Genomic DNA, 12,153 nt, shown 5'->3' on the forward strand with positions numbered 1-12,153 from the left:
AGTTTCCTCATTAGACAGAGCCTCAGACAAGCCCCCTCCTGGCCACCTCTTATGGTGGCCCTTGCTGAGGCCCTTAAAGTCCTTAAACCATCCCCCCAGTTTCCTCCAGTAATCATCTAGGGATCCCTTAAGGCCTTCATGCCCCACCCCACCCACATTCTGTAGCCTGGACAGGGCATTTGGAGCCCCCAGCCTCCTAGCCTTCCAGCCATCCTGCTTCACCGTCCATCCCTCCTCCTGCAGGCGGGGGGGCCATGAGGAGAGGTGGGCCTGCCTGCGCAGCCCCTCCTCCCTTTGGCCCTGCCCGGAGAGAGAGGGATAAAGGAGCACCAGAGCAGCCCTGCCTGATTCTCATTAGGGGCCACAGCTGGGATGGACCCTGCGGAGCCGGATGGCAGCAGCCAAGGTGGAGCGAGCAGGACCCGCTCCCAGCGACCACACAGGTAGGGGCCTGGGTTTTGGGAGAACACAGGGGAAGTGGGAGAAAATTCTTTGGGGTTCTGTCTGTCCACTGAAAGCTCAGTCTTTAAGAATTTGGGGTGCATCAGGTGGGAAAAGGGGCTTCCTAGCCCCCAACCCCACGCTGGAAGTGTCTGGAGACTATCTCTCACCCCTCACAGTTCAGAGGAGGAAACTGAGGCCAGACAGGGGATAAGTCAGGGCTAGCTCAGGGTCTGACCATTTAGGGCAGAGAGTCCCCATTTGCCTTTTTTCTCTTCCACTCAACAAATGTTTCTCTGCCCAGAAATACTATACAGCTCCCTGCAGTGGGATCTGGCCCTCTGGTTATCTTTGTAGCCCCAGTATGTAGCCTGGTGCCAGGTGTTCATAAGTGTGTGAATGGAAACACTTCAGGTTGAACATTACACCATTAGAGAGTCATTCTTTGGGGTATGCTAGCTCACTAGGCCTTCCATCAGGCATTCATACCTTAGCACAGATTCATTTTGCCAACAGATGGAAGAGATGAGTTCCCCAGAGAGAACTGAATCTTGGGTAAAGGAGGGATCATTGTAGACCTTAGGGTCTCAGTGTGAAATGGTTTCCCCAAGCTAGGAAGAAAGGCAATCTGGCAGCAAGAGGAAGGCAAAAAAAGAAGACGGACATTTACTAAAGGAGATTTTCAGTTGTTCCTGGTCCTGCCCAAAGCTCAAGAAGGAAGGTGGGGCTTCCCTGGTGGCGCAGTGGTTAAAAGTCCACCTGCCGATGCAGGGGACGCAGGTTCGTGCCCCAGTCCGGGAAGATCCCACGTGCCGCAGAGCGGCTGGGCCCGTGAGCCATGGCCGCTGAGCCTGCGCGTCCGGAGCCTGTGCTCCGCAACGGGAGAGGCCACAACAGTGAGAGGCCCGCGTACCACAAAAAAAAAAAAAAAAAAAAGGAAGGTGGCATGCTAGACTAAGTTTGGCCCTCAAGTTTTAAGAATCTTGGTCAGGGGGCTCACTTGGCAGGTTCCACCTCCCCCTCACTGTACCCAGCCCCACCTTCCTCATCCCTGCTCTTCTCTGCACACCCTGTGTTCACCCAACAGGCCAGTCCTGATCACTGCGCAGGGGTCCACTGCTCTGGCCTCCCAGCCACCCAGCTGCTTTTGCTGCCTCCCCAGGCCTGGATTACCGGTGACTTCTGGCTGTTCTGTCCCCAACCCTTGGCCTCAGAATTTGGCTTGAGAAATTCCCCAAGTCCAGCAGCCCTCACCCCTGACAAGTCAATCTTGGTTAACTAGAGAAGTATTGTGCTGAGTGAGGACACCTGGGTTATAGTGCTAACTCTTGTTCCGAGTCCCAGGCCAGTTACTTGACCTCTCTGAGCCTCAGATTTTGAAAACAAAAGATGACTCCTGACTTTTAAGGCTTGTTTTGAGGATTAAATGAACTAATTTGCCAGTACCCCAAACAAAATGTGTTTTATTGGTATGTTAAGGCTGTGTGGGTGGAGGGCAGGACTTATCAGAGCATTTAATATGTTCATGTATGGTAAGCAATATACAACATGACTCTAAAAAAATATAGAAGGAGGAGTTTCTCAAATCAATTTGATCACAAAGCCCCTAGCTCCTGTTACTGTGGCTCGTCTGATGGTCTAAGAGCACCTCTGGACATGCTGGGAGAGCTCTGTTGCTGGATCTCTCAGTTGTGAAGGAGCTAGTATGGTGGCCTCTTAGGCAGTCCTGGAGGTCAGCTTCATTGGTGGTCTTTAGGGAAAGCAAAGCTTTGGGGACTGGGGACAGGAGGCTTTCAAGCCCTCCTTTGAGGGCCACTGGCTCCTCCCCTAGGGGGTGAGAGGCTCCTCCTCTCAGGTCACCCACCCTTTCTCCAGTGACTGTCATTTCCACCTCGCCCCTCACCCCAACCTCCATCCACCTTCTATCCTCCCTAACTTTGGCTGTCACCACTGATCTGGTCCCTCCCCCACTGCAGCCTCTTCCTATCTACTCCTCATGTTATAATTGGGAGCAGAAACATACCAGGCCAGGCATCTTCTATAAACCTAAAAGAAATTTGAAAAAACATGTGTCCCCTCCACACTCCAAGTTATCTAATGGTATTCATCATAACGTAAATTGTTGCAAAGGTTAAATTTCTAATGTATTCTAAATAGTCCCACTTTAATACAATTATGCTTTTTTAATTCCAAAAGAGAGTTTTAAAAGATGTTTTTAGAGTAGTTACATCACTAAATCAAATGCTTTTTACCATTTCTGAGTCTTTCTTCAAGACTGGCACTTCAGGCAAGATTTTGAGGAATGTGTTCAAAGCTCTCAGCTTTGAACACAAAGCTCACAAGAACTTGCCCTCAATCTTCCTGCAGGAGTCTCTCAATTTTTCCAAGCCAGGCAGTGAGAATGATTGAAAGTCACCATGGGGTACTGGGCTGGGGCTGGCTGTAGCTCTGTGCAGAATTTCAGTCGAAGGTATTTCGGGCTGTTTGCTTTGGGACCTGCCAATGAACTTGCTGTGTGGGCAGCTGAGCGGCAATGGCAGGTGAGCAGGGTAGATTTGATTAAGTACATTATTCTTTTCATGCATCCAGTGGCATCTAAATACCAGAGAGATTTAACATATACTGTCATCCATTTAAAAGTATATAAAAGCAGGCTCTTTACAGTTTTACATAACTCCTTTTCTCCTTGAATACCTATTCTACTTCTCCCACAGAATTTTACCAATACAAATATTTTTCTTCTCAGAAGTCTTTCACTGATCACGATATTATCTGTTCCTGCACCAAAAGTATTTGTGAAACAGAAATATGACTTTTTTCTAGATTTAGTTATTAGTAGTACTCAACTGATCAAAAGAAATAAATTACACACTTTTTTTTTTTTTTTGGCCATGCCATAGGCTTGCAGGATCTTATTTCCCTCACCAGAGATCGAACCCAGGCCCTGGCAGTGAAAGTGCTGAGTCCCAAACACTAGATTGCCAGGGAACTCCCTACACACTTTAACAGTTAATTACTAAATAACAAAATTTTCATTACAAAATTTAGATGAGATTGTTGCTTCCCCCCCACCAAAAAAAGCTCATGTATCCATGGATAAACATTACTTATTGCTAGAATAAGACCAGATTCAACATCAGTTTCTTTTTTGGGGGGGGTGAGGGTTGTCTGTTATTCAATTTTATTTTTAAAAATTTTTATTGGGGTACAACTGATTTACAATGTTGTGTTATCAACATCAATTTCTATTTCTTTTTTTTTTTTTTTGCGGTATGCGGGCCTCTCACTGTTGTGGCCTCTCCCGTTGCGGAGCACAGGCTCTGGACGCACAGGCCCAGCGGCCATGGCTCATGGGCCCAGCCGCTCCGCGGCATGTGGGATCTTCCCAGACTGGGGCAAGATCCCGTGTCCCCTGCATTAGCAGGCGGACTCTCAACCACTGCACCACCAGGGAATTAATATTTATGAATGGAAGCACTGAGAAATCTTGTTCACATAAATAAGCAAATGGAAATGAAAGGTTGTTATATCAGGGGCACTCAATTCTTTGAATTTCTTCTGAATTAAACCAAAAATGACATAGTGGTCTGAATTAAAATCAAAAGTTACCGTTTAATGATCTTATATTACCTTCCTGGCCCTCACAACAGCTTCCATAAAAATAACATAATAACAACTACAGTTATTATAAGTATTATATTATGTAATAATATAATAATAGTCATTGTAATAAGGACCATGTGCCTGACGATCCGGTACCTTCACCAACAAGACTGGGTGCCTGTCACCCATCCTGCCCTTCCTCCACCTGCTTCTCTGCCAGGGCCTCTCTTGGAAATTCTCTGGAGAATGGTGGGGGCCACTCTATGGCAGACCTCCAGCATCAGCTGGCAGTCTGTGTTCTCTTGGGACAAGAGTCTGACCTCTGTCCCTGTCCCTGCTGCCCTGGCCACTTCACATGTGGGCTTATTCCCACTCCTGGCAAGGAAGCACACGACAAGAGCAGAGGTCCCCAGAGCCCTGGCTCAGGCCTGGACACATAGTAGATTCTCAATAAATGTTGGCCCAACTTGGCCTCCTCCCACCCTTCCCACCTCACAGGCTGACCCTCAAATGTCCTTGTAGTAGTGGTGACGATGATGATGATAATGATGACAGCAGAGTGATAAGAACAGCTAATATTTATTGAGGGCTTGCTATGTGCCAGGTATAGTTGGCCATGTGTATCTGTGGGTTCCGTTTCCGTGGATTAAACCAACCGTAGATCGAAAATATTTGGGAAGAAAATCCCAGAAAGTTCCAAAAAGCAAAACTTGAATTTGCTGTGTACCAACAAATATTTACATAGTATTTACATTGTATTAGGTGTTATAAGTGATCTAGAGATAATTTAAAGTATACAGGAGCATATGCATAGGTTATATGCAAATACTATGCCATTTTATTTTTTTTTAATTTGCGGTACGCGGGCCTCTCACTGTTGTGGCCTCTCTCGTTGCGAAGCACAGGCTCCGGACGCACAGGTTCAGCGGCCATGGCTCATGGGCCTAGCCGCTCCGTGGCATGTGGGATCCTCCCAGACCGGGGCACGAACCCGGTTGAGGTTGAGGCGGACTCTCAACCACTGTGCCACCAGGGAAGCCCCTTTTTTAAAATTTTTATTTATTTATTTTTATTTTTTCTATTTCTTGGCTGGGCCACGTGGCATTCGGGATCTTAGTTCTCCGACCAGAGATTGAACCTGTGCCCCCTGCAGTGGAAGCACGGTGTCTTAAACAGTGGACCACCAGGGAAGTCCCTATGCCATTTTATATAAGGGACTCGAGCATCCACGGATTTTGGTGTCCATGGAGGTTCTGGAACTAACCTCGCACGGATACCAAGGGATAACTATACTTTACATACAATATCTCATTGACGTTTTATATCATCCCCTGAATTAAGTACTGATAACTTACAAATGAAGAAACTGAGGCATGGAAAGTTTGTCCAAGCTCATACAACCAAGAAGTAGTGGTACCAGGCAGAACTGCCTATATAATTTGTGGGACCCAGCACAAAAAGAAAATCAGCGTCCCTTGTTCAAAAATTTAATCATTTCAAGACAGCAATGGCAGAACATTGAAGCAAGCATGGGGCCCCTGCGTGACTACACAGGTCTGTGCCCATAGAGCAGGCCCTGGTTCCGGAATCTGAACCCAGAATTCTGAATCCAGAGCCCACCAGACTCTGTGCTTGGAGAAAGTAATAGGAATCACTATGATTTACTGAGCTCCTGCTATGTGCATTGTGCGAAATCTAAAAAAACCTTCACAACAACCCTGAGGTAACAGGAGGCATTGTTACCCTCATGTTTAAGCGGGAGGAAACCAAGCTTTAGGGAAATTGAATTACCACCCAGGGTTATCAAGCGGAGTCAGGATTTGAACACAGGACCAAACCTGAAGCCTGAGTCTTCATGTCACACAGCGTCTTTCTAGAAGGATCACAAAGGCAGGAACTAAAATGGGGCTGGGCATGACTCAAATGATCTCTTAGGAGCTTTGACCGAGGGGCCTGTCACTGGGGGTCCAGCCGCTGCTTCACTCAGGACCGGAAGGCATCCCAGGTCTGCAGATATTTCCAGCGAGGCTTCTGCTTCCACGGAGATGGATGCAGGTAAGTGCCTCTTCTCCTCAAGTGGGGAGCGGGCTGGGAGACTCAGGAGGGAGGAATCATTCTTCATGGACCATGCATCTTCCCAGAGCCCCTCTGCCCTCAGCTCCAAGTACTAGGCTGAGCTAGCTCTGAGCCACGAAGGAGCTATCCCTTTCTCCTTACCCTTCTCTTCTCACGACAGCTACCGGCACCTGCAGCCTCCCTGCCACCTGCAGCCTCCCCACCACCTTGAGTGGGGCCGCCGCCATTCGGAGCCACACATCACCCTGTCAGGCCCCCCGCAGGGACTGACCCGCAGGGGCTCCGAGCCCTCCTACCTGCCCTCTGTGACTGCCGGATGGGGTTGGGCCGGGGCCTACCAGGGCATGGAGCCTGGCCTGGAGGAGTTGTTCAGCAAGGCTGAGGACATTGGTGGCAGCTCCTGGAAGTCCCTGTCCCTAGCATGTGAGTCATCAGGGCTACTGCAGGTGGGCACAAGTGAGATCTGAGACCAGGGTCCCTGCTCTGTCTCTGAGCAAGGTTTATATTTCCTTCCGCCCCCTCCCTCCTCAATATTCCCAGCCAGAGGGAAATTTTCCTCTGGCTCTGTTGCTCTCTGTGTTCTAGAAGCAGAATACCATGGTGCCTGTGGAGTCAAACCACCTAGTTTCAAATGCTGGCTCCACCACTTAGGAACTGTGTGACCTTGAACAAGTCACTTAACCTCTCTGAGTCTCAACTGCCTCATCTGCTAAAGGGCACTGATAATAGCACCTACTCACAGGGTCTTGATGGGTTCGTATATGTGATGTGCATAGCACAGTACCTGGCACAGAGTAAACACTAAATACTAGTAGTTATTTTTAAAATTATTGCTCTAATTCAGTGCTGTCCAACAGAAATATGTTACATATGGAATTTTTTTCCTTAACATCTTTATTGGAGTATAATCGCTTTACAATGGTGTGTTAGTTTCTGCTGTATAACAAAGTGAATCAACTATACATAGACATATATCCCCATACCTCCTCCCTCTTGCGTCTCCCTCCCACCCTCCCTATCCCACCCCTCTAGGTGGACACAAAGCACCAAGCTGATCTCCCTGTGCTATGTGGCTGCTTCCCACTAGCTATCTGTTTTACATTTGGTAGTGTATATATGTACATGCCACTCTCTCACTTTGTCCCAGCTTACCCTTCCCCCTCCCCATGTCCTCAAGTCCATTCTCTATGTCTGCGTCTTCATTCCTGTCCTGCCCCTAGGTTCTTCAGAACCATTTTTTTTTTTAGATTCCATATAACATATGGAATTTTTTGTATCAGCTTTATTGAGATATAATTCACAAACCTAAAAATTCACCAACTTAAAGTGTACGATTCAATGTAATACAGTATATTCAGAGTAGTACAAACATTAGCACTGTTTTTTTAAATTAATTTTTATTGGAGTAGAGTTGATTTGGAACATTGTGTTAGTTTCTGTTGTACAGCAAAGTGAATCAGTTATACATATATCCATGCTCTTTTAGATTCTTTTCCCATATAGGTAGTTACAGAGTACTGAGTAGAGTTCCCTGTGCTGTACAGTAGGTTCTTATTAGTAGCACTATTTAATTCTAGAAGATTTTCATTACCCCAAAAAGAAGCCCATTAGCAATCACTCTTCATCCACAACCCCTCCCAGCCATTGGTAAACACGAATCTATTTTCTGGCTCTGTGGATTTGCCTCTTCTGGACATTTCATATAAATGGAATCATACAATATATGGCCTTTTTGTGTCTGGCTTCTTTTATTTAGTATAATATTTTCTAGATTTATTCATGTTGCAGCATATAGAAGTACTTCATTTCCTTTTATGGCCAAATAATATCCCAGGATATGGATATATACCACATTTTGTTTTATTCATTCACCAGTTGATGGATACTTGGGTTGTTTTTGCTTTCTGGCTATTATGAATAATGTTGCTATGAGCACTTATGTACAAATTTTTGTGCGGATGTATATTTCCATTTCTCTTGGGTATATACCTAGGAGTGGAGTTACTGGATCATATGTTAACCCTATGTTTAATATTTTGAGGAACCACCAAACTGTTTTCCAAAGTGGTTGCACCATTTTACAATTCACGCATGTAAATAAAATTTTTCTAGCAGCCTCATTTTAAAAAAAGGAAAAAGAAACAAGTGAAATTAATTTTAATATTTAACCCAGTATATCAAAAATTACATATCCAATATCGTTTCAATATGTAATTAATATAAAAAGTTAATAATGAAACATTTTAGAGACTTTTTGGTATTCAGCTTCAAAATCTCATGTGTATTTTACACTATGACACATCTGAATTCAGACTAGCTCCATTCCAGGTGCTTGATAGCCACATGTGGCAGGTGGCTATCATATTGAATAGCACAGGTCTAAACAGTTGTGTTAGAGACATAATTCTGAGTAGACTCTGAACTACTGGTGGACAGAACTTTACACACCCTCAGGGCCTTGCATGCAGCAGACGCTTAGGAGATACCACATGAATGAGTAAATGAATGAATGGATCCAGTTTTCCCCAACAGCTGCTGATGGTGATCACAGCTACTTCCCGAAGTCTCAGCCTATGTCAGACCCTGTCCAGGAGCTCCTGGCCCCACTTCAAAGCCTGGACCTTGAGGTGCAGCAGGTAGTGGAGGGGGAGGGGAAGAGGATGCCATGCTGGACCTCTGGGATGCCCATACCTGCTGGAGGAGGGCTCTGTGTTCCCTGGGGCCGTATTTGGGGTGACAGTGTGGGGGGGGGGCAGGGTGGGGGCTGAAGGGAGGATGTGCTCTGACCCTGCCTGTGGCTGCAGAGGGTGCAGGACAGTCGGGACATCGTGTGTGGCATCTGCATGGACAAGGTGTGGGACAAGCCAGAGGCCAAGCGGATTTTTGGCATCCTGCCCAACTGCAGCCACCCCCACTGCCTGGGCTGCCTGCGTACCTGGCGGAAGAGCCGAGGGGACTTCCCGCTGGGTGTCATCAAGTCAGTGTCATGGAGGGGCCAGCAGGGAGGGAGGGAAAGGTCCCACAGAGGGGTAGGCTCAGAGACAGGCCGATGGACTTGTGACTACTCCTCTCCCACCTCCCACCCCATCCCACCTCGCAGGGCCTGTCCCCAGTGCCGTGTCCCTTCCAGCTACATCATTCCCTGCAAATTCTGGGTGAGCAAGGGGCCTAAGAAGGAACAACTCATCAGGAACTTCAAGGCTCGGACCAGGTGATTCTGGCAGGGGGAGCATGACTCAGGTTAGGAAAGAGGGGAAGCAGTCCCTGATCTATACCCTCTCAGCCGTGGTTCCCAGCATGGTATCCCCCAAATCCTGGAAGTGCAGAGTGACCAAGACAGCAGGTGAGAGTGTGAGCTATTTCCACTATTTCAGAAAGCCCAGTGAATAATAGTGAGTGACTGAGACAGTCAAGGCCAAGTTTCTCTTCTAGCCTGGCTCAGGATCCACACAGGGAAACTCTGGTTCTCTCAGCATGATGGGAAGCCCTGCTTGGCTTTTATTTCTGATTTTTTTTTTAAAGCAAGAAAGTATAGGAATTCCTCAGCAGTCCAGTGGTTAGGACCTGGCACACTCACTGATGGGGCCCCAGGTTCTATCCCTGGTCGGGGAACTAAGATCCCACAAGCCACCATGGAAGTAGAGACTCTTACTGTTACCATGCTGTAGAAGGAGAAAGTGAGGCAAGGTCTATGGGGCTTAAGTAAGGAAGTGGGTTTGAACCCAGACATTCTGACTCCTAGCATGGACTAGAAGGAACCATGGGGAGGATATTGACTTGAGAGGAGGAAGGGCCATACCTGGGTAGCCAATTGACCATGAGGTTGAAAGGAAATTGTAAGATGATTAATGTTTCCAGATGGACGGCCACAGGACTGGTACTATCACGTGAGAGCTGAGTGAGGGAGACTGATGGAGAATCTGGTCAGGTTGAGTGGGGTGGTTTTGGATGCTATCTGGATGGAGGGGTTCCTAATGCTAGGTTTGGTCAAATGGTAGGAAGAGGAAGAGGGACAGTCATTTTAGAGGGGTTCCCAGGCTTCCAGCTTGGTGGTCAGCGGGATCCTCCATTCACGCTGGGACTGCAGGAGGTGGGAAAGACTCAACTGCATTGGAGTCAAGCAGAGAGGTGATGATGCAGGAAAAAGGAAGAAGGCTATAAATATGCGCTTTATCTTTTTCTCCCTCTCGTCCATCTTTCTGTGCAAGAAAAAGCTGTTCCTACTTAAGCAGATCACAAGTTGCCCACAAGCCCTTCCTGTATCTGACCTTTCACAGAATGAAATTTGAAATCTCAGAAGTGGGAAACTTCTTAATCAATTTCATTAGCTAGCAGTTACCAAATCATAAGACCACCCCTCAGAAGAGGGCATTGTTCTAACCTGGTTACAGAGACACATTGTTGGGTTAACTGCTCTCCCTCCTCCTTTGGTGGTATTACTGAAACTTAGTTCAAAGAAGGAAAGGAGATTCCCAGGGTCACTGCTGTCCCAAATAGACTTTATGGGAATTAAGAGAAAGGTACCACTTAAGACACTTTACTGCCATCTGCTGGGAAATAATTGTAATAAATATAACATCTACACTTGTCTATGTGACCCTAGAGGTGCCAGGATAGATGTGGTGGTGCCTTTGTGCTGTGTATAACCTACCCAACATTACATGTCGGCCTTGAGTGCTCCTTGTTCCTGGGGCAACTGGGCTTGAAGGTGATGGTCTTCTATCCTGCTGCCCTCTCATAGCCAGATTCGATGCCGGTTCTTCATGCGGGGGAATGGCCGATGCCCCTTCAAGTCGGACTGCATTTACCTGCACCAGCTCCCAGATGAGGCCCCGACTTCTGATCCTCCCTGGCCCGGGAGTATGCAGCTGGCCTCTGTGAGTGAGGTGGTAACAGCAGGGATAAGGGGTCGGGGAGGCTGCTGGCCATGGTTTATAATAAATGTCTGTGATAAATGTAAAACCTATGTATGATGTCTGTGACATTAATGGTGCCTGCTTAGATGTGGTACCTTTGTGCTACGTACAACCTGCCTAACCTTATGCGTCAGCCTTGATTCCCCTGTACCACATACAACTGGGGTCGAAGCTGAGGGGTTTTCACTGATTTCTTTTTCTACTCTCAGGTGGTGGGCAAAACAGCGTTCCTAGGGGGCACCGAGCCAGAGGAGGAAGTGTTCTTCATGGACTGTGCCCTGACCATGGCCTTCTGGGGTTCAGAACTCCTCCTGGACCCCAACAGTTCTTACCACTGCCTCCTGTAACCAGGATCAACCTGTGGGGGGAGGAGGCTGAGGGGCAGGGGTTGCCAGGTGGTAGGTCTTTTCCCTTTGGAGCTTGGTGGGGGATGAAAGTAGCAAGTGCCCCACACCCATGAACTGCAGCAGTGACACAGCTGGGGAACATGGGGAGGGGGGATGGCTCTCGGGAAAGAGGAAGGGTTCTCACCCTCTTGCCAGGGACTTGGTTTTTAACTTTACTCTTTTGTAGAAGGATTCTGAAAGAAAACCAATAAAGTGCACCTAAGCCATCACTGCTGGTGTCTGAAGAGTGTCTGCTTATAGCCCAGGTGCACCCTCACCCCTACCCCCACCAAGGGTTTCTTCTGCATTTAATCTGTTGCAATATCACCTGTCACTTAGCCGTTGGAAAACTTCACTTTATGCTCATAAGAGAATGAGAACAGAAAGGGCAAATAATGTAGGTATCATAAAAATAGTAATGTCAGAGATCCCGTGAAAGGGTCTCAAGGATTCCCCCTTGGAATCCTCGTGGATTCCAAGTGTGGTTCAAGAACCACACTTGGAAGTTTTCTCCCTATTCTCCTCCCCATTGGCTAGAATGCAGACCCTGGTGGGCATGAACCAGAGCCACCACGATAAGGCTGGAGTTGAGGATGGGCAGGGCATTGAAGGCTGTTTAGCATTCTTGGCCCCGCCCACTACTTATCAGGGCCTCCACCCCTTTGCCCCCAACATCATTTGGTCATTTGAAGACCAAACCATCTCCTATGAAGTTAGAACTGATAAACTGA

General features: G+C 47.4%; 1 protein-coding gene across 1 annotated transcript; it reads left to right on the forward strand.

Moving 5' to 3' along the window:
• Nucleotides 1-201: 201 nt before the first annotated feature.
• LOC132527892 (E3 ubiquitin-protein ligase makorin-1-like) lies at nt 202-11,383 on the forward strand. Its single transcript, XM_060163916.1, has 8 exons — nt 202-443; nt 5,980-6,099; nt 6,281-6,543; nt 8,653-8,756; nt 8,925-9,097; nt 9,221-9,331; nt 10,862-10,997; nt 11,246-11,383. Exons 1-8 carry the CDS (start codon nt 373-375, stop codon nt 11,381-11,383), a joined length of 1,116 nt encoding a protein of 371 aa, XP_060019899.1. The 5' UTR covers nt 202-372.
• Nucleotides 11,384-12,153: the final 770 nt, after the last annotated feature.

The sequence above is a fragment of the Lagenorhynchus albirostris genome, chromosome 10 (assembly GCF_949774975.1).
Source record: "Lagenorhynchus albirostris chromosome 10, mLagAlb1.1, whole genome shotgun sequence".
NCBI classification, from domain to species: domain Eukaryota; kingdom Metazoa; phylum Chordata; class Mammalia; order Artiodactyla; family Delphinidae; genus Lagenorhynchus; species Lagenorhynchus albirostris.